Source organism: Cupressus sempervirens, chromosome 3, assembly GCF_028749045.1.
Source record: "Cupressus sempervirens isolate cs-2001-9-10 chromosome 3, ASM2874904v1, whole genome shotgun sequence".
Taxonomy (NCBI): domain Eukaryota; kingdom Viridiplantae; phylum Streptophyta; class Pinopsida; order Cupressales; family Cupressaceae; genus Cupressus; species Cupressus sempervirens.
This window is the reverse complement of record NC_143120.1, coordinates 1,044,451,744-1,044,471,837: the sequence shown is the minus strand read 5'-3', so window position 1 is coordinate 1,044,471,837 and position 20,094 is coordinate 1,044,451,744. Positions and strand designations below refer to the sequence as shown.

Here is a 20,094-nt window from a genome sequence, read left to right as displayed (position 1 = left end):
CTAGCATCAAAACAATTTAAAGGGAAAAGATTGAATATAATATTCTCATAATAGCTAAGGGGGATCAAGCACAAGAAGGCATATGGATAGGTCTATGATTATTTGGGCTTTAATAAACTAAGGTCCCCTCTTATTGCATGCTTTCACAAAAGAAGTCAAAACCAAAAGAAAACAAAATTCAGGAATATCTATAAAATAAAATTAAAGTTTTAAATTTTAAATGGAGGTTTTCATGAACTATCAATACAAAATTCTACATGAAAATAAATCTAAAACAAACAAAATAATAGATTGATACCCAGCATAGGAAATCTTTTCTGAACCCAGTATTGACACCAACTTGTAGCATCTTTTTCTTGAAATAAATATTTAAAAGCTTCAAACAGCTGGTTGGTAACCCTTCAAGAACATTGACCTTCAACCTCCATCGGGTGGAGGGAAGCAACCAACAAAGCATCTCGGACAAAGCAAATGCCAAATTTCTTGGGTCATATTCACATGCTCCCATAGTGAATGGCACATACGGTGTTTTCTTGCAGATTTCCACTGCATATAAAATGCTCATTTGGTTTCCATCAGTTGAGCCAAAAAATGAGGCTTTATCCCACGAGCAAAAGTCACTGTCCAACTACATCGTCTCTATTCTATTCTAACGTCATTCATTTTGGCTATTTAACACACACACCAACGAGATTCAAGCTAACGAGTGCCCACAGAAGCTTTCCTTGAATTGTGGAGTACTCACAGATTTCTCCATTGAATTGTGGAGCACTCCCAGAAGTCGCCATTGAATTTCTCAACAGCCGTAAAAGCCTTCACTGAAATATCAATACCCACAGAAACCTTCATTCATTTGACAAATGCCCAGAGTAGTCCTCATTTGATTCGACGGATACCCTCTTAAGTGTCTATTGAATTGAGCAATACCCTCATTAGTCTCCATTGAATTGAGGAATACCTACCTACGTCTTCTTTCAATTGGGCAACATCCACCATGAAGATCTGTACAGTTTGTAGCTAAACAGATCTGTCATTGGTTAAAGGGGATCTGAAAATGGCGAATCCTCTGGCCCAGGAGAAGGAAAAGCTTCTGCCTTCGGTCAGGGGATCGAATGCCTCCAAGCAATCTGCAAACTATTCTAGCAGGGCATTCACCATAGGCCTAGTGGGTGCCTGGTATTGCTCGAATATAGGTGTGCTGCTACTGAACAAGTATCTGCTCAGCAACTATGGGTTCCGATTCCCTATCTTTCTGACCATGTGCCATATGACAGCCTGCTCTTTGTTGAGTTATGTAGCTATAGTGTGGATGAAGATGGTTCCAATGCAGGCAATCAGGTCAAGGGTGCAGTTCATGAAGATCTTTGCATTGAGTGTCATTTTCTGCACATCTGTTGTAGGCGGGAACATCTCGTTGAGATATCTGCCGGTTTCTTTTAACCAGGCAGTTGGGGCTACTACGCCATTTTTCACCGCAGTCTTTGCATATCTTATGACTATCAAGAGAGAGGCATGGCTGACATATCTTACGCTTGTTCCTGTTGTCACAGGCGTCGTCATCGCCAGTGGGGTAAGCTTTACTTACCCACCTGTTATTTTGAAGCTCGTTTATGTATGTTCAGATGCATAAATATTTATACCTGTCCATCTGTATATATGAGTACTTACAAGTTCAATGGTATAGTTGTATGTATATATACACATTCGCGCTTATGGAGATCCTGGTTTGATTGTCTTTGTGTATGTTGTGTTTGAAATTTAATTTCTGTTTGTTTGGGTACACACGCACATGATTATATCACCCTAATTCACACACTTGTGTTGGTAGAGATACATTGGGCTTCCATTGCCGTGCCTTTGTGGAAGGGGTTTCTCTGTCCACTTTTAATCTTTACTTTTAAGAATTTTGTGAGTATCTTCAAGAAATATGAAGGGTGTGTGTTTCTGCGCCCATGTGCCGTGCGGCAGTGCACACAGACTCTTGGATATGTTTATGCATTCATAAATTCGTATGGACATTTACGTATCTGTAGGTAGGGAATACACTTGTATAAATGCACTTATCCACGAACATAAATGCATGTGTATACAATAAGGGGTTGTTTTTAGGGTATGCTTAAACCATGGGCATTTAATTCGGTTAGGATTTAAATTTTGTGTCCCTAGATTTTGACCTCATGATCAAGCTAGGGAGTAACCTGGACATTCGAATTTCTAGACACCAGGAGCTCCTCTGAGGGATATGCATCTTTCCTCATAGAAATTAAAAAACTCTTTTAAGCTCCTAGAAAAGGCAACCAGTCTACCTAAATTGTCATAAACACTCTCGCTCAAATACAGGCATTTATGTTTGCATGCAGTAATATACTGGCTTCCATGCTCCTTTGCTATGCAAGTGGAAGGGACTGATCTATTTATTATCTTTACTTTTATTCAAGATTAACCGATGGCCTACTCATATCGTTTGACAAAATTACACCTAGATTTTTGGTTTTCTATTTTGTTTCCTTTAAGTTTATTTTGGGCCTAACAGGCAAGGGATTTTAATTTTGCATCCACTATATTTATTTTGACTCTCTTGTTAATTCTCGTACAACGAGTTGTTTAAAATCATATTCAATCATTATTAGTGATTTCTTGTTTTTTTGGTATTGAAGGGTGAGCCAAGTTTTCATCTGTATGGCTTCATAATGTGCATCTCAGCGACTGCTGCAAGAGCTCTCAAATCCGTGCTCCAAGGGCTTCTGCTATCTTCTGAAGGGTATAGTGCTTATAAAGTCTTTGCTCTTCCATTTTGTGACTTAATCCTTTTGCAAGCATTTGGTACGATGTGGTTACATTGTGTGAAATGTTTAACTTTACAAGCATGCTCAAAGACCTCTTCAGTACTGATGAAATTAAATTTACATAAGTGGAAAAGATCTCCTCTATTCAATTGATTTTTTTGCATGTAATCTAAATTTTGTACCAAAGGACATCCCATAAATGTTCTTTCCTTCTTGGTAAGTTTGAAGGTTGGCATGGTCACATTTAAAGAGTTTGGAAGAGGATTTTCGATCAGTCAGTTTAACCTGCAAATGATAGAAGAGCCAGACTTCATCTTTGGTTTGTTATAATGCTTCTGGTTGAAATATATAAAAGAGAAATTGTTTATCTGATGTGTTTTCTGTTCAGCTTTGCATATAGAGCTAATAAGAATGTAGCGTTAAAATTACACCTAGATTAGCCGTGACTGAGCTAAATGTCTGAATAATAATGGTTGTTACTTTTCAGACATCTGCAAATTAATTACCTCTGATAGAAGTTTGTTGTCCAGTTCGTCCAAATAGGCTCCTGGACCAGCCGCAGTTTGAACTGGTCTGTGGTATTGGTCTGGTCCACCTGTGGGTCTGTTCCACACAGGCCTCGGTTGAACCAGACCACGGGCCGGTCAGACCCAGGCTGATCAGATGCAAAATACATGGACCCAGATCTAACCAGATGCAAATTTTGGCCCACGGATGGTCAAAGTCAGCAGCGAGCACATGTTTTTTTGGCAAATTGAATAAAGGCTTAACTTTTAAAGATTTTTCTTTTGGTAACATGTTTTCATACTTGGTCATGTTTTCAGCTCCGGGGCAAGAGGTTTTATTCAAATATAACATCTAAGTCCTTTCTTATAGTTTTAGATATATCTGTTTAAATACTGTCAAGATTTTTGAGATAAGTTTCAGCTTCATAGGAGTTAAAATGCAGATTCTATATTTTGGGGGGTTTCCAAAAAATTCCAGATTTAGCCAAGTTTCAGGCTTCAGCGTGCCTTCAGCAGTGTTATCTCCCACAACCTGTCTTGGCTTTCTGAGGTCAAATTGAAGCTTGAACAAGGATTTTTTAATGATTCTAACTCATTTCCTCACAAATTAGTTAGTTTCAATTCTATATTCCTTACAGACTTAGCTTAACACTTGCTTACACGCCAGACAGACATTACTTTCTAGCAGGCCAAAATTGATGAAACTCACTCTTGGACTTGGAGACTTGAAAATTGCTACCACCTAAGATCACCTAAGACTACCTCAAACATGCTTCGAAGGGAAGAATCTTTAAAAGGGAAGTGAGGAAGACGATTAAGAAGAAAAATATAAAAAAATTCTTGATTAGTTGAATTTCAAACATTGATACTGGAACTTGATGTTATGATTTAATTTTAATGTTTTGGATCTTTGATATTGAACTTGAAGTATATGATTCTATGATGGTATGATTGTGATACAAGATACCATGATTACAAGTTTACGGTGCTTTTGTTATTTAAATGTTTTTATGATCTATGTGGCATTCCAATCTTAACTTATGCTTATAATGGTTTTGACATGTTTTTGTAGTTGTACTAACAAACCCAAACCCCTTTTCCAAAATTTTCCATACTGGCGAATTGGTCCTTCGTACCCAAATTTGGAACTGAGCCGGCATCCTAGTTATTATGCATTGAATAAATCCTGTGACTGTCTTTATAAAACGTGCCAAGAATTTTAGCTACTGCTCTTTGAGCACGTCACTAGATTAATTGCTGAAATTACCTATTTTGAAACATGCCATTCGACAAGTATAAGTATGCACATTGGAAAAAATTAAAATGTTTACAATTTTTTTTGTCTAATCCAACAAATAAACTGCTCTTGCACCATGATAGGAGATCATTTTTTGTCTCTAAATTGATCACTGGATGTATGAATTGACTTTTAATTCTCTGAGAGTCTGCAGTATGTTGAAATTTGAATAGACATGCATTTGAACAGTAAAAAGTTTTGCTATATCTGATTTCCATCCATTTGTTGTGATCAATAACAGGGAGAAGCTAAGCTCCATGAATCTACTGCTGTATATGGCGCCTATTGCAGTAGTGGTTCTGCTACCTGCAACATTATATATGGAACCTAATGTGCTGGGGATAACCGTAGCACTTGCAAGGCAGGATTCAAAGATAGTTTTCTACCTCCTTTTCAATTCGGCCCTAGCTTATTTTGTGAACTTGACCAATTTTTTGGTCACCAAGCACACAAGTGCATTAACTCTCCAGGTATGTTGAATTCTCTTAGATTATTCTGTTCCCTTTTTACGCTTCACGATGTCATGCTTCTGATTTCTATTTTCATGTATCCAAACATCTTCAAGATTTAACTTGAAAATAAGTTATATGAGATATTATATTTCTATACATTTTACTTGAAGATGTGTGCTTGATTGGTTTTTATTAGAGGCAAATTCTATTTCCTATACCGAGAAATGTATGCTTGTGCGAGAAATTTATTTCATGTGGGTGGTTCAATTTTATTTTTTCATGCCAGTATAACCTCTTCCACAATCTGGAGTTTGTGGCCTAATGGTGAGATGGTTTTGGCCTTTGGACTTGCATCCGATGTAAATAGTAACCTGCCACTAGGTTATCTTTCTTTATATGTGGACTAATATTGCTAATTAATTTTAGAAGTGGGCAGCAGTTTAAAGATTTAGGCCAATAGCATATATAAGTTTGAATGAAAGATGCTGTTGAAGTTGATTGGAGAAAGTGGTCTGAGTTGGTTATTGACTTGTCAGTATATTAGATGCGGCTGTGTCCATCTTATATTTGTATGTCAAATTTTTTCTCAAAATCCTGTTCGTCAGGGTATAATGCTGGTAAGCCCTATAGAGGGGACTGCAGCAACTTTTTTCAGCACTATTTTCCCCTTTAGATCTAGTGGGTTTCGTTGTTTGAATCTGCTTCTTTTGTAAATATTAGCCTGCAACTATGTTACCTAGATCTGTGGGCTAGCATTAAAAATCACTTTTGGATATGGACAGCAGTTTAAAGATTTGATCTAATGCCTTTGGGGTACTTTATATGAGTAATTTTTAGTTGATTATTGATTCATCATTATATTACCTACCCATTCTTTCACAAAACTTTATATAACCTTTGGCATAGTTTAGTTATGCATAATTATGGCTGTTCTGAAGTAGATTGTTGGTATATCATCTTTCTCAGTCTTTTGCAAAACTTATATGACTTTTGGTATAGTTTACTTTTGCATAGTTGTGCATAATTAGGGTGGTTCTGAAGTAGCTTGTCATAGGATTATTCACTATAATCTGGATTGGGGTTATTCTTTCATTAATTTCTTTCAATTTAGAACTGCTCTACTTAAAAGGGTGAAATACTTGTTTGTATTAAACTGTATACAATTTGCACATACATAATTGCACTTAGAATCAATTGCTGTTTTCTTTTGAAGGCAGTCAAAGTTCAAATGCAAATTTTAATCATTCTATATTTATTCATCTAAGTGAAGGAAGCTACCAAATCTACAACAGTGGACATAGTCTGGAATTTGTGGGTGTCTTCTTCTAGAGTCCCCAACATCATATCATCTTCATGCTCAATTGTCTGAAGGAAAAAGCTGAAATGATTAACATCCTAAATAGAAACAGAGGATGCATTCTGGCATAATTGAGAATCTCATTCGTAGCAGCTTTACCCTAGAAAAGTCTGTAGTTCAATGTGGCTTGGGGCTGGGGCCATGTCAGTTTTGAACTGGCAGGGTGGTTTTTACACTAACAGGGTTTGTTTGGTAAAGACCTGGGAAAAACTTGTGGGTTATTAAATTACCTGCCAATAACTCATTGAATATTAAATAACACATGGGTTTTTCCTGGATGTTTTAAAACAATTGTCTCTTTGTCTATAAGGCCTGTGTTTTCCATTTGCACCACAATTTTCACATATTCACTTCAGAATGAAACTGTTTCAGGATGCAGGTGAACATTTGATTGGGTTCATCAGCCAAACAGGACACACATTGAGAATTTGAGAGTAACTGGCAATCCTGAACAGATTCTTTGTTTTAGACTTGTTTTTTTCACGTTCTACTCTTTATATTTGGCTTGCAATAACATCATTTGCATTTTCCAATTTTTGTATGAATATTTTAGTGCTTTTTAATTTGCCTGAGTTTTCCCATGTAAAACCTGAGTAATCGACTTCCTCTTACACTTCCATTTTTCTATGTCAGTGCTTCAGTACTTCTTGATTTGCATTAAAAAAGTCTTCATGCGTTGTATTTATGTCTATTGGTTTTTGCAAAATTGTCAATTTAATACATCCTTGAATCCAAATTTAAAAGCCTTTCACCCGTTCATTGCATTATTTTCACCATTTTGTCCTATGGTTTGAATGAATTTGCCACATTTTTAATTCCCTCCAGGTCATTGAAGTCTCCGGTAAGGAATTTTGTCAATCGGAACGGATTAAGATGAGATGGAACATGCAATTATTGACAATACCATCATCTGTCAATCCAAAATGTAAAAGCCTTTTGCCAGGGCATTGTGCTTTCATTCACCTCTTTGTTCTGTGGTGGGACTGAAATTGATACATTCTTATCCCCCCAGGTTGTCAAAGTCATTTATTCAATTGGAATGGATAAGATGAAACTGGACCATGCAGTTATTGACGATACTTACCATATAGTTGTCATTAGGTACAAAATAGGAATGATCAGTTATTTCATGAACTGAAATGCAAAAGAGAAATGTCTCTCTCCCCAACTACAATCTAGTCCAATCAATAATTTCCTTCAAATTTTCAATGATAGAAGTGCAGTATTCCTGGTGTATGCACCTGGGGAGGCTTGGTTGATGTCCGCAATATCCTGGATGCCCAGGGGACTTGGGGAAGCAGAGGGGTACATTTTCTCTTTAGAGCTGCACAACCTGCTGCATTTTGTTCACAAGCATAAAGAGTTTAAATTTTTAAGGGTTAATATGCTCTAAACCCTAAAATTTAAAGGGGGGAGTTTTATTTGTGCAAATGCAGGATATATGTTTACATTTTAGTATTTCACTTGCTTTCAGCCTTTTAGTTCGTTCAAGTTAATTTAAATTTTAGTGGTCACTACCCCACCTTCCTGAAATGGCAAAACCTTGTACCCTGATTGCCCTATCCCTCCATCCTGAAAGCTCAGAGAAACCCTGCAGAATCACAGAGGATTTCATGCAGTTTTGTTCACTGATGTGGATGTAATTCCATCTGCCTGTTGATTTCTCCCAATCAGAGTGCTGGGCTTTTCCGTATGCAGAGGGTTTAGTTTTTCTCATATTTGTGCGCTTATTTTTACTGGAGTGTATGGAGCAATCAAGCAGTTCGTTAGCTCCATTTCATTTAACCTTATACTAAATTATAAAATATTTGCCACTTCTGAACTTTTCTACTGTCATTCACAAATTGTTCTCCCTTGTTACATGTATTGCCTGCTGACTCATTTGCTTGTGAATGACGACACATTCTCGTTAAAATATATTCAAGTGCTTTTTATTTTTATTGATACATGAGAGAACTGTGTTTGGGATAGACAAGGATTCAGGTTGATCATTTGGTTTACAAATTATAAATATTTCTTAAAAATATTCTACATACATCAAGCAGGAGCCAAAGGATTGACTGTAAGCCATTTTTACCAAGCAATTCAAGTCTGAAGTAAAGATCGTTGATCTAATTTGATTGCTCTCCACCCTTGGTTATTGTTGGAAATATAAGGTAGGCAAGGTTATTGAGCGGGGAGGGGTGAATTAGGAACCAATAAAACTTTATCTCACTTCACCAATTAATCCTTCATATAATATTCTGATCTAATTGCATGCATGAAAAAATGAAAGCAAATAAACATTCATAACACTTTGACACAAGATATGGTGACCTAGAAACCTTCCAATTAGAAAGTAAAACTGGAGTGGGGATGATACCCACAAGCTTTAGTACTGTAGTATAAAGTTAACTTGTTAAGGCTTACAATTGATCACTTCTGGTGATCTACCCTGTTAGGAGTAATGAGGATTGTGAGGTCCACCTTGTTAAAGGATTTACAAACATACAATGAAGTATGCACTCGGTTAGGAGATTTAGCGAAGACTGTTAAGTCTACCTTGTTAAAGGATTTGATTGATGCACCTGTTAGGATGAACTAGTGGTTGATCTCTGATTTGCTGGTTGAGATTCCTTGTATTGCAATGATCACTTGATTGTGATAGATAAATCTTTGCTGCCCTTTATACTATTTGTAGCCTTCTCTAATTCACACTTCTGCTCATCATATCTCTTCATACATATCTTTTGGATATGATATAATGTATTACATATATATCAATCTAAATCACAACTTACTGGAGTCGGCTACAATACCAATTTCATCATAATTTACAAAGTCAGCCCAACTACTGTAACTCGGGTTTTCAAGACAAACTCGGTGATGTTCTAATACACGGCAAACATTGTCAACACTCGGCAAACTTTGGCACTCGGTTGAACTTGAAGCTCAGTCCACACTAATCACTTCCAAGTAACTTGAACTCGGTTAGCACTGTGTGACTCGGTGAATACTGAGAAACTCGGTAGCAACTGGATCACTTGGTCAACACTAGAGCCACTTTGTTAACCCTGTGAGCTCAGTAGACACTGTTGGACTTGGTTAACTCCACAGAGCTCGGTGGACACTACGATCTTCTTTACTTCCACTGAATTGCTCGGGAGCCTCTGCTACACTCGGTTTGCACTGTACGTTGTTTATGAAGTTTGGTAAACACTGTGTAGCTTGGCAAACACTGCAAACTAACTTAGGTACTTGGTAGACATTGTATTCTGACTACTTGTCTCGGGAACAGCTGAATCACCTGGTTAAAACTGCAAGCTGACTGATAGGCTCAGCAGCAACTGTAGAGCTCGGTAGCGTAACCAATTGACTAAATGTTGAGTCACTAATAGAGAAATTGACCTTTATGTCAACAGGTGACTCAAGAAATGCAGCATTAGACAAACTATCTTATGTATTACGACTCTTGAAAGTAATACATTACTCATTTATTGTCTTTAATTGTTTCTAACAGTCTATAAGCTGCCTGAATGCTTTCTTCCTTGTTTATGCATTGGGATTTGAATTAAAAATTTGCAAACCCCTCGGATCTTCACATTTTGGTCCATTTAGACAAACATTTGATGTTGTTATTCATCCCTTTTTTGATAAATACCAAATATATAGAGATTTAATTTCAAATCATACTTTGGACAGTTAATGACTAAGGCAATATCTGCTGAACTGACTCACTCATAGGCTACAATGTGGTTACAAATTGACTGCTGTGCCTTGCTTACAACTCTTATGAGATTAGAATGCAATTTGGTTAGATAAACACTAAAATATATTCTGATTAGTATTTTGTTGAAAATAGAATGTTTGTACTCAAGAACTTAGTTACCAGTTCGGGTGCAGTTCGAAATACGGGTTCAAAGAACCGGTTCGCTGGTACAGCAAAATTTTTGTAAGTGTTTTGGGTTCGTCCGTACAAAAAAATGTAAAAATTATATATATACATATTTATGAAGCCTAGAAGCATAGTGTCATAAAATCATATGATGTAAACTAAGTTAATCATTTAAACAACAAAAACACCATAGGCATAAACTTCAAACACATAAGTTGTAATCATAGCATCATGAATAAAGATCATAGCATCATATATTTCAATTTTTAAGTTCAACATGAAAGATTCAAAACATTAAAACTTAAAAGTAAATCATTATCTATGAATCATAACAGCAAGTTCAAGTATCATTGTTTCAACTTTAAGTAATCATAATGTATAAAATCTTAATATTCTTCTTCTTCTTCTTCTTCTCGTAGTCCTTCCGCATTAGTTGACTTAGCAATAGAGCTAAGACCAATGGGATCAGCACCAACAACAATAGTATGGGCATCAAAATCTTCAAAGTCATCAATTGTAAGCTGAGAAGTAGAAATATCCAAGTCCGCCAACTCTGCATCTACATCCCAACTCTTTGTCTCCCCTTCTTTGTATTTTTTAGTCTTGTGCGAGAGGAGATGCAAGTTGTAATGCACATATACCAAGTTTTCCACTCTTTTTGATTGCAACCTATTGTGCTTCACTGAATGGATGAAAGAATATGTGCTCCAATTTCTCTCTGAAGCAGATGAACTAGCATTCTAGGAAGACATGACATGTAAACAATTAAAATAAAATTTAAAATTATGTAACTTGAATCTTAGAATTTCTAACGATTTTTTTAGATAGAGGAAACTAATAACAATTTTTTAAAATTAAACTTACTTGTGATATCACTTTGATTGCAAGGGGCTGCAACCTTTGAAATGTTTTTCCATGGAGGTACCACCAACTATGAGCATCCTTCCTAAACTGATGACGAAGAGCATCGTTACTTAATTTTTTTGCTTCCACAAACTGTATGAACTCATCCGTTATCAAATTTCGCACTTCATTATCAGAAAAGAGTCTTTCAAATGCTGCTTTGTATCCATCAAACACTTCTATGTCTCTATAGGGTGGTAGCCTTCCTAGTAGATCAGTATATTGGGTGCTATAGTATTTGGGCGTCAATGCATAGGCAAGCAAATGTAGAGGAGTGGTCATTTTGTTCCATCTTTCTATAACAATTGCTCGCAATTGTTCGAAGAAGGTCTCTTGAGGATCTTGTTCCTTTTCATTTACAATTTGCTTGATCTTCTCAAGCATTGAGTCTATGCCATCATAGATCTCTCCAAGGCAAGGCCTATCCATGTCTGCGTATCTAAGCATGATCATAATGGATGCGGTGAGATTAATGAGATATTCCACACGTTCCTACCAATTTTCATCCAATATCCTCATTGTGGTTGCCCTCTCAGTATTGCTTTGCCGCCATATAGCCCAATTGTTATCGGTTACCATATTGGTAAGTGCCTCCTTCACTTGCATAAGTCGTCTCAAGACTATTATATTTGATGCAAAACGTGTCTTAACAACCTTTAACATAAATTAGAGCAAAAACAATACAAATTGTTAGATACATACTTGATAAAAGAATATACATCATCACATAATCACAAAATCAGAAATTGTAAGATACTATTTCTTTTTTTAAATTAACTAACTTGACTTCAAGTTTACTTACCTTCAGCAACTCCAAATGTGAGTACATTAGTCATGTGGTGGTTTGTGATGAACATCTGGATGTCCTCAGCTTTTGCATGCCATCTCCTTGATCCACTGAATACTCTTCCCAATCTTTTGTAGCATAAGATTGAATGAATGAACTGCACAAAGTGTCCAAAAAATGTGGTGGTATCTCTTGTCAACCAACAAACCAACAACTCTACAATTCTTTGCGCTGTCCGTTATGATTTGGACAACGTTTCTTGCACCCACTTGTTCAATGGCCTCAATTAGGATATTAGCAATGAATGACCCATCTTTTACATGCCCCTCACAATCTACTGTTTTCAAAAACATTGCCCCTTTAGTGGACACTGCCAAAACATTGATTAATGGATGATTTCTAGCATCTTTCCACTCGTTCGAAACAATTGTTACCACTATCATAATCCACGAATCTTTGATGGGCTTCAATTGCTCATCAATCAAGTTGACCTCGTCATCCAACAAGGTGGTTCATACTCTCTCAAAGTTGAGACCTGAATACCCTGTAGGTGCTTTATTAGCACTTCTCAACATCTACTTGAAATATGGAAAGCGAACAAGATTAAAAGACAACCCATTTCAATACAAGCATCTTGCCACATCAATGTCGACAATTTCCCTACTCTGATTTTGAAATGCAGTTTCAAGTGGCCCCTTTCTTTTGTGTTGAATGGGTGCTTCATTTTGAGAATCAGGGGCAGCTGAGGTAGTATAGAAGGGTTGATTTTCTATCACAACATCTGTGGTGGATTTCATTGCTTTTCTTCTTTTCTTATTCTTATTGCCGTCAATGTCATTTTGTCTAAGTTCCTCTCTCTCTTTAGCTCGCTCATGCTCTTCAATATATTTTAATGCTACTGAGTTTGGCATAGGTGCATTTTTTTTTCTTGGACACTTCTTCACTCCTCTACCAGGGTATCCACACAAATGACCCACCACACGATAATATGAACTATTTCATTCTACATCACAACCCTGACATTTCCAATGGAAGCCACCACCTTTTGGAAGAGGTTCTAGAATATCCACATACTTCCATAAAAGAGAATTAGATGGGGGTTCTTTTCTTTGTGGGATATTGCTATTGCCTACTGAGGAAGATGTAGATCCCTTTGAAGCTCCTTTTCCTATGATAATAAATTGTGTACATATTGACATATTGATATTATTATTGAGAATAAATTTTAAAACTTTAGCCTATAATATTTAATATTTATGAAACGTTGAAACAAAAGCAAAATAGAACAAGAACTTACCTCTTCCTGACATTGTAAGCTTGCAAAGATGTAGTGATGAGACACAAACACTTCCTTGTAGCTAACAATCTAGTCTTCCAACTCCACTTTGCACAAACTTCTTTTGCTCAATCACCTATCTGCTCACAAAATCACCTATTTGCACACCACAAATGATGTTAGAAGCCAACATAACCTACTTAAATTCACTTTTTAGGGCAACCGGACCTTAAAACATATTAATTTTGTTATAAAAAGTGACTTGAAAGTTGGCCAACAACAGAAATTCGACCCAAATTTGAGACGGGTTCAATCTGGGCAGCCCAAATTTGCCCGGGTTCAAATTCTGGGCTGTGGGTTCGAACCAGCCTAAGGAAATTCAAACCCTGGTTGAATCTGGGTCGAACCAGACCCGAATTTCAAACCGGTTCGAACCCAGGCAGGGTTCTTGGGCCAATATGGTGAACCCGGGTAACTAAGCTCAAGAACATAATAATGATTGTCTATGCTGTTGTAAACCAGAAATCAGATTCCTTCATTATCCATTGGTATTTGAATTGAAAGTTTGCAGACCCCTTGAATCTTTACATTTTGGTCCATCCATATAAAGTTATAAACATTTGATGTTGTTATTCACCCCTTATTTTGGTAAATACTAAATATATAGAGATTTAATTTCATATCATATTTTGAATAGTTAATGACTAAAGAAATATCTACTTTAATCTAGAGCAAAATCTGCTGAACCAACTCACTCATAGGCTACAATGTGGTTACAAATTGAATGCTGTGCGTTGCTTACAATTCTTATTAGATTAGAATGCAATTTGGTCAGGTAAACACTAAAAAATTTAGTATTTTATTGATTATAGAATGTTTATACTTGAGAACATAATAATGATTGTATATGCTGTTCTAAACTAGAATCCGACCTAATCAAACTGAAATAAGAATGGAAAGAAGTAAAAAGAAAAATCAACAGAGAAAGAATGAAGTAAAAAGAAAAATCAACAGAGAAAGAATGATACAAAATGTATCTTGAGGAAAGCCCCTTCGGGAAAAACCCAGCCTCAAATATAGATCTCACCATTGACTCTTTATAATTCTGAAAAGACAATGGGAGGATCCCGCAAAGGATGTAGCACTTATGTCAATTGTCGGACAACATGATGTTAGCTAATTACACACTCTAAACCTGCAATACCATCCAATGGAATGCAAAATCTGTAGTCCAAGCTCCTATATCTATAGGAGCTGAACCATTCAGGAAACTAAATTACGGTCTTCCAAAGGAAAAATCCATGCCATAGTGAGGAGCAGAGCGCCATTCAAATCCAACCACCACCACCAGTGGATGGACGTGTATCCCTCAATGATGACTTGTCAAACTAGGTGCTCCATTTGGAAATATTAACCACTTTTCCAAGATGTTCCTACGCACCACCTGAAATCCAGCCACCACCTTTCATGCAATGTAGTGTAACCCTTTAATAATTAAACTAGGTGCTCCATTTTGAAGTTGTGTAACTTCTTTCCAAGATGTCGGTACACACTGTCTGATATAGACTGTTGAAGATGCTTTTTTTTTTGTCACTATGCAACATCTATTTTAACGCTCTCATACTTTTTGATAATAGAATTGCTAATTGCTATATTGTGTTTTTCAAGGAATCTCGCCGATTTCTCCAAGCCTGGTGATCTGTTCCTTGAGGGGCAGACAATGCAAAACATTACAAATTATTAAATAAATCATAAAAAATTGGTTGTAGGTTTATCAAGGGGTACAACTCCTAATCCTGACATAGTAACAGATAGTGGACTTTTTATTTTCAATAATCATTGAGAACAAATAACCAACTACTGGTCAGTCCAAAGTTTTATCATTCCACTCTATTTAGTCTCAGACTCTGCAAGTCACTTGGTTTTTGATATTTTTGTCTGCCGAAGCACGCCTTTTCATCATTTTCATTTCAGCCCTCATCAGTGTCATTAATCAAGCTGTTTTGTTCATACTGGGTTTATCCTGCATTTTTTTGTCTTTGGTGAGTTTGAGTCCTTTATGTAACCAGTTTGCTAACAAATTTCCTGATTTTCTTTCTTAATATCTACTTTTGATGTTTCCCATGTGTTTAGATCTATTCTGGCTTTGGTTTGTTTGTCCAATGCCATTTGTTGTATTAGTACTACAATAGGGTCTAAAGCAAATTTATATGCAGCGGTTGTCTAAGATGATTAGGATTATATTATGTGATACTTGTGCTAGGAGCACTTATTTATGCCCTTTTTGGTTGTTGCATTTTTTACTTAAAGATTTCAGAATAACAGATTATTCTGGGATGGCAGATGATTTAGTAATCTCTAGAGTCACAGAACTATTTTGCCATCCAAGTCTGGCAGTTTGCAAGATTCATGATAATGAATAGTGGTTCCATTCTGAAGTTTTTATTAGAATTTTCATATTATTAGGATAAGGTGTTTCAGTTTCTCCTGACAACTGAGGCTTGATGGGCTAGTTGGCAGCATCTTTACATGTCTAATCTGCATGCCTTCGTAAAAGGCAGGGAACTATTGTTTTCTTTTGCCCCCTCTCAATTTATTTTTTCTTGGAAAGCATGGATGATATTCTAAAGTTTGTGCGCTACGATTAAAAAAATCTATTTATTAAATACGAATTCCAAATTTTCTATTGGCTAAGCCTATTTTTCTGTAGGCTTTTGTGATTTTTTAGGGTTAATATAAGGATAAGGATAAACAGCTGTAAAAAACTAATGATAACAATGTAATAAATGCCCAACAGATGACGTTTGGCAACATGTTCGGTCCCAGAATTAGCATTCATCCCAAACTGTCATGGAAAAATTCAAATTATTTTTATTGATTTTTAAATGAAAATGACATTTTTAATTCTTATTATGTTCTTTATTTAGTGTATAGTGAGGACGGTCTATTTCTATTATTTTTGTAATTTAAAACTTGTTTCTATTATTTTTGTAATTTAAAATGTGAAAGGGCATATTTGAAGTCGTAAAGAAATTCTTTATTAATTTACCTTACTAAACAATAGTCATTAAAGGAATTGTTTAATTTATCCATAATAAATATAATTTTTAAAAAATTATTGAAATAAGAAAAAAAGAAGATAAATTAGGAGTAAATGACTAATGCGAGGATTATAAATATATTAAAAATTTGAAATTTATGAGATTAAAAATTGTTTGTATCAATTTTTAAAAATTTCTTTATAAATAATTAATAAATTAAATATTTTCATTATTAATTTGTAAGGGAATTTGAAATTCTATTATTCTTATTAAAAATTATAATTATAAAATATTTTAAACTACAAATTCAACATAAATTATAAAAAAGAAGCATCATTAATAAACAAATATAGCAAAGAGTCAATTAAATCATATTACTATTTTTTGGTGGCAATTATCAATTCTAATTAAAAACTAACATACAAACTATTTTTATGGACCAAATGTACCTAAAATATCTAGACATACACTATTATACATTTAATATTTTATTTTATATTTCTAATTATTTTCTTTATAATTTTAATTCCAATTCAACTTAAATGAATTTAGCAGAATGAAAATAAATTAGAAAATGGTAAAATATCATTTGACTTTTTCTTCTACTAAGCTTAGATATCCGTCTTTTTGCCAGCCAAAACTTCACACTACTAAAGACATCTCATACAAATCTTTCAATTATAGTGCACTTATAGATAAGTGCACAACAAAATAAATTTTCAAACAATTACTAATACCTAGAACCCCACAATGATCTCAAATGACAGGGACTCTAGCTCGCAAAGAGCTCTTGCTTATATAGCTAATTTGGCAACGTTGATTTTAACTTTCAAGTCTTAATCAATAAGAATTATTTTCTGCAAGTGTTGAATAATTTTTATTTTAATGAATTATAAAATAAATCTCCACTTTGTTTTTAGTATTGTTTGAACTGTGCCAACATTACTGTCATTATTATCTAAGCCTTAACTAATTAAACACTAACATTAAAATCTCAAGAGGTCAACATGAAATGGTCGTTTAGGAAACATATTTTAGATGGTTTTTACTCTGATCGAATTTACTCTCCTTTCAAGTCTGAAAAGGCTATGCCTGAATTTGTTACGTGTAAACTCTTTTGGGTTGTTCAACTAGACTTTCATTTATGGAATTTTTATTTATTTTCTGAGACACATACGGTTATAAGCATTTCAATTCGTACAGATTATCAATATGGCCTCAAAACTTCTTGTCTACCATTCAAGTTAGAACTTCGGTTTGTTGAACATATTCTTTGCTTTGTGAGGCCTTATGCTGAAAGAATTAGTTGTCAAGAGCATTACTGTCATCAATACGCACTGATGTTTGGATATGATCATAATCTATTAAGTTGGCATTTATTTCTATTCTTAAATGAAATAAGTTTGTAAATAATATGTAGTTGTTCGAATATCTTAGGCCAGCATAACCTTTTATGTGGGTATTGTTTGTTTTTAATGGCAAATTAAGAACACCCTTGCATTGAGGTTTTTCATTTTTAAATATTTCTGACATCTCTGTTGTGGCCACTTTCATTGTGTACACTAGAGGGGTTTTGGTCATTTGTGTAGACCTGAATTGGAAATGTGTTCTGATTGTTAAAGGGCCACTTTATAAAGTACGTTAATATCTGATGGAAAATCTATTGCTTATCGGTTTCAGAGTGTAAAGATACGGTTCTATTCTTTTCAAGGACATTGCTTTACTGAGCTTTAAATTGACCGTCTGTCTAATTTTTTAACACGACTTCAAAATATGCCCTCTCCATTGAAACCCATGTTCAACATTTTTGTATGTTGGTTCTTGAAAAGAGTCTGCTTCACAGGTGATAATTTCAACTAAGAATATACGAGGCATTTATACTATGATTACTATTGAGTAGTAACGGTACATTTCAGTCTCATGGGTAAATTCTCAATGAATGAGATGTATGTTCTATCATTTATATCTTGTTGTTTCCTTCCAAGTTGGTTACTTTTGTGATCCTTTTTCTTCCCATTTAATCTTAGATTGATGTTCTAGTAGTCCATTGTTGCTAGGAAACTCCATTATACTTAATTGGGAATTTGGACAACTTACCAATTAGTGCACCCACTTTTTTGGCGAGTATAGTTATCTACAATATAGCTGCCTTATTAATGTTTTGTATGGTTTCTGATTATTAGCATTTTAAAAACTTCAATTTATGTTGCGATCATTTTGATTAGTGTTGATGCAAGTTTACAAAATCTATTAGAAACTTCAATTTATTTTGCGATCATTTTGACAAGTGTTGAGGAAGTTTACAAAATCTAATAATACACGTAGTTATTTCCCATTTAGGCATTAAATTGTCTTCAGAAATAAAATAAAATAGTGCTATTATGTCAATGTAGGGTATCTGAGGCTGTCGAAGGTTGCTGGGTTATATGATTGAAGAATGTAATAAACATCAAGGACTTTCTTTCCTTTATAATGTAAACGTTTGTAAAATTATGTCAATTCTCTTACAGGTACTAGGCAATGCAAAGGGAGCTGTGGCAGTAGTAGTTTCTATCTTGCTCTTCAGAAATCCGGTATCTTTTATAGGGATGCTTGGTTACACCCTTACAGTCATTGGGGTAATTCTTTACAGTGAAGCGAAACGGAGATTCAAATGAGGATGAATATAAAATTGGAGGGAGTTCTTATGTGGGCTCTGCAGGTGCTGTAATATGCTCTTCGGAGGAAGTTTTATCCGCCCTTCAATGTTGATCACGAGATGCTTTGTATACTGTAATTTTTCATTGGAAGCGAGAAAAAATCTGATTTGAATTAATGGGAGGCCAATAGGAGCTGCCTTTTGGTCTATATGCCCCGCCTTTGTGCGATATGATCTGACAGGAAAATGTCATTTCATTTCTTTATTCTTTTTGAGGTCAACAGATTTCAGTTGGCAATTCACATGTCATTTTTGCATTTAATTAATGAAAAACATTCGTGTTATTTATATATTGACAGATCTTCTACCCATGGTGTCTTTTCCTTTAATTCACTAAGAGAGAGAACTGCAATCTGTCAAACACCAGTTGTTCTATTTTCCATTCTTTTTGCGCCAAATAGAAGGGAATTTCAAGGTTATGAGATGCTGTTTCTTGATATTACATACAGAAAAGACAACTTTGTGAATGGAATTACCACTGCTAGGGAAAAATAAAAATTGCGCAACCATACACTTGATATTTCTCAAAGTCGTTTAGGCATTGACTATTCTTTGCAAAGTAAGAAGCTTAATTTCAGCTGTATATTAAGTGGCATGCATTTGCATATATTTAGGAGCATGAAGTTAGATTGCGGACTTGATGGCAGGATGCCCCTTCTTTCTTTAGCATAGTTCAGTGATATCCTGACTAAAGGACATTGATCTTTCAGATTGTTAGACTGAAATTCCTGTGTCGGTGAGCATCATACGTAATCATGGACTGCGAATGAGCAATCCTTTCTAGGGTTGTACCGATTCTAGATCTTCCAGTAAATGGTTTTGGGCAGTGTTATTTGCTTTAGCAAGCGTCGGTCTTGTGAATGTACAATTGGATTCCAACACTAATGGATTCTTTTTATAAATTGAACTGTGGATGCACATCTATCCGCTGATAGCTTACGTTAGCTTCCAAATGATAGAGAGTATATGCAACAACATTGTAGAATTTGAAAGCAGATGAAGTTCAAATTGATCATCAAGATTGATTGTGCCCCTTGAGAGCAGTTTGAATTTAGGTCCAATAGCGGTTTCTCTCTCGTCCATCATTAGTCAGAAGCACATAACTCGGAAGTTCATT

General features: G+C 35.3%; 1 protein-coding gene across 2 annotated transcripts; it reads left to right on the top strand.

The window, feature by feature from the left end:
• The first annotated feature begins 701 nt into the window (after positions 1-701).
• On the top strand, positions 702-19,269 carry LOC149570308 (putative sugar phosphate/phosphate translocator At3g11320). 2 transcript variants are annotated; one of them, XM_089822936.1, is made up of 4 exons: positions 702-1,570; positions 2,658-2,761; positions 4,831-5,059; positions 18,790-19,269. In XM_089822936.1, exons 1-4 carry the CDS (start codon positions 1,055-1,057, stop codon positions 18,934-18,936), a joined length of 996 nt encoding a protein of 331 aa, XP_089679062.1. In that variant the 5' UTR covers positions 702-1,054; the 3' UTR covers positions 18,937-19,269. The 2 variants fall into 2 exon arrangements, with proteins under 2 accessions (XP_089679062.1, XP_089679063.1); XM_089822937.1 differs by having other exon boundaries at positions 18,673-19,269.
• The last annotated feature ends 825 nt before the right edge of the window (positions 19,270-20,094 follow it).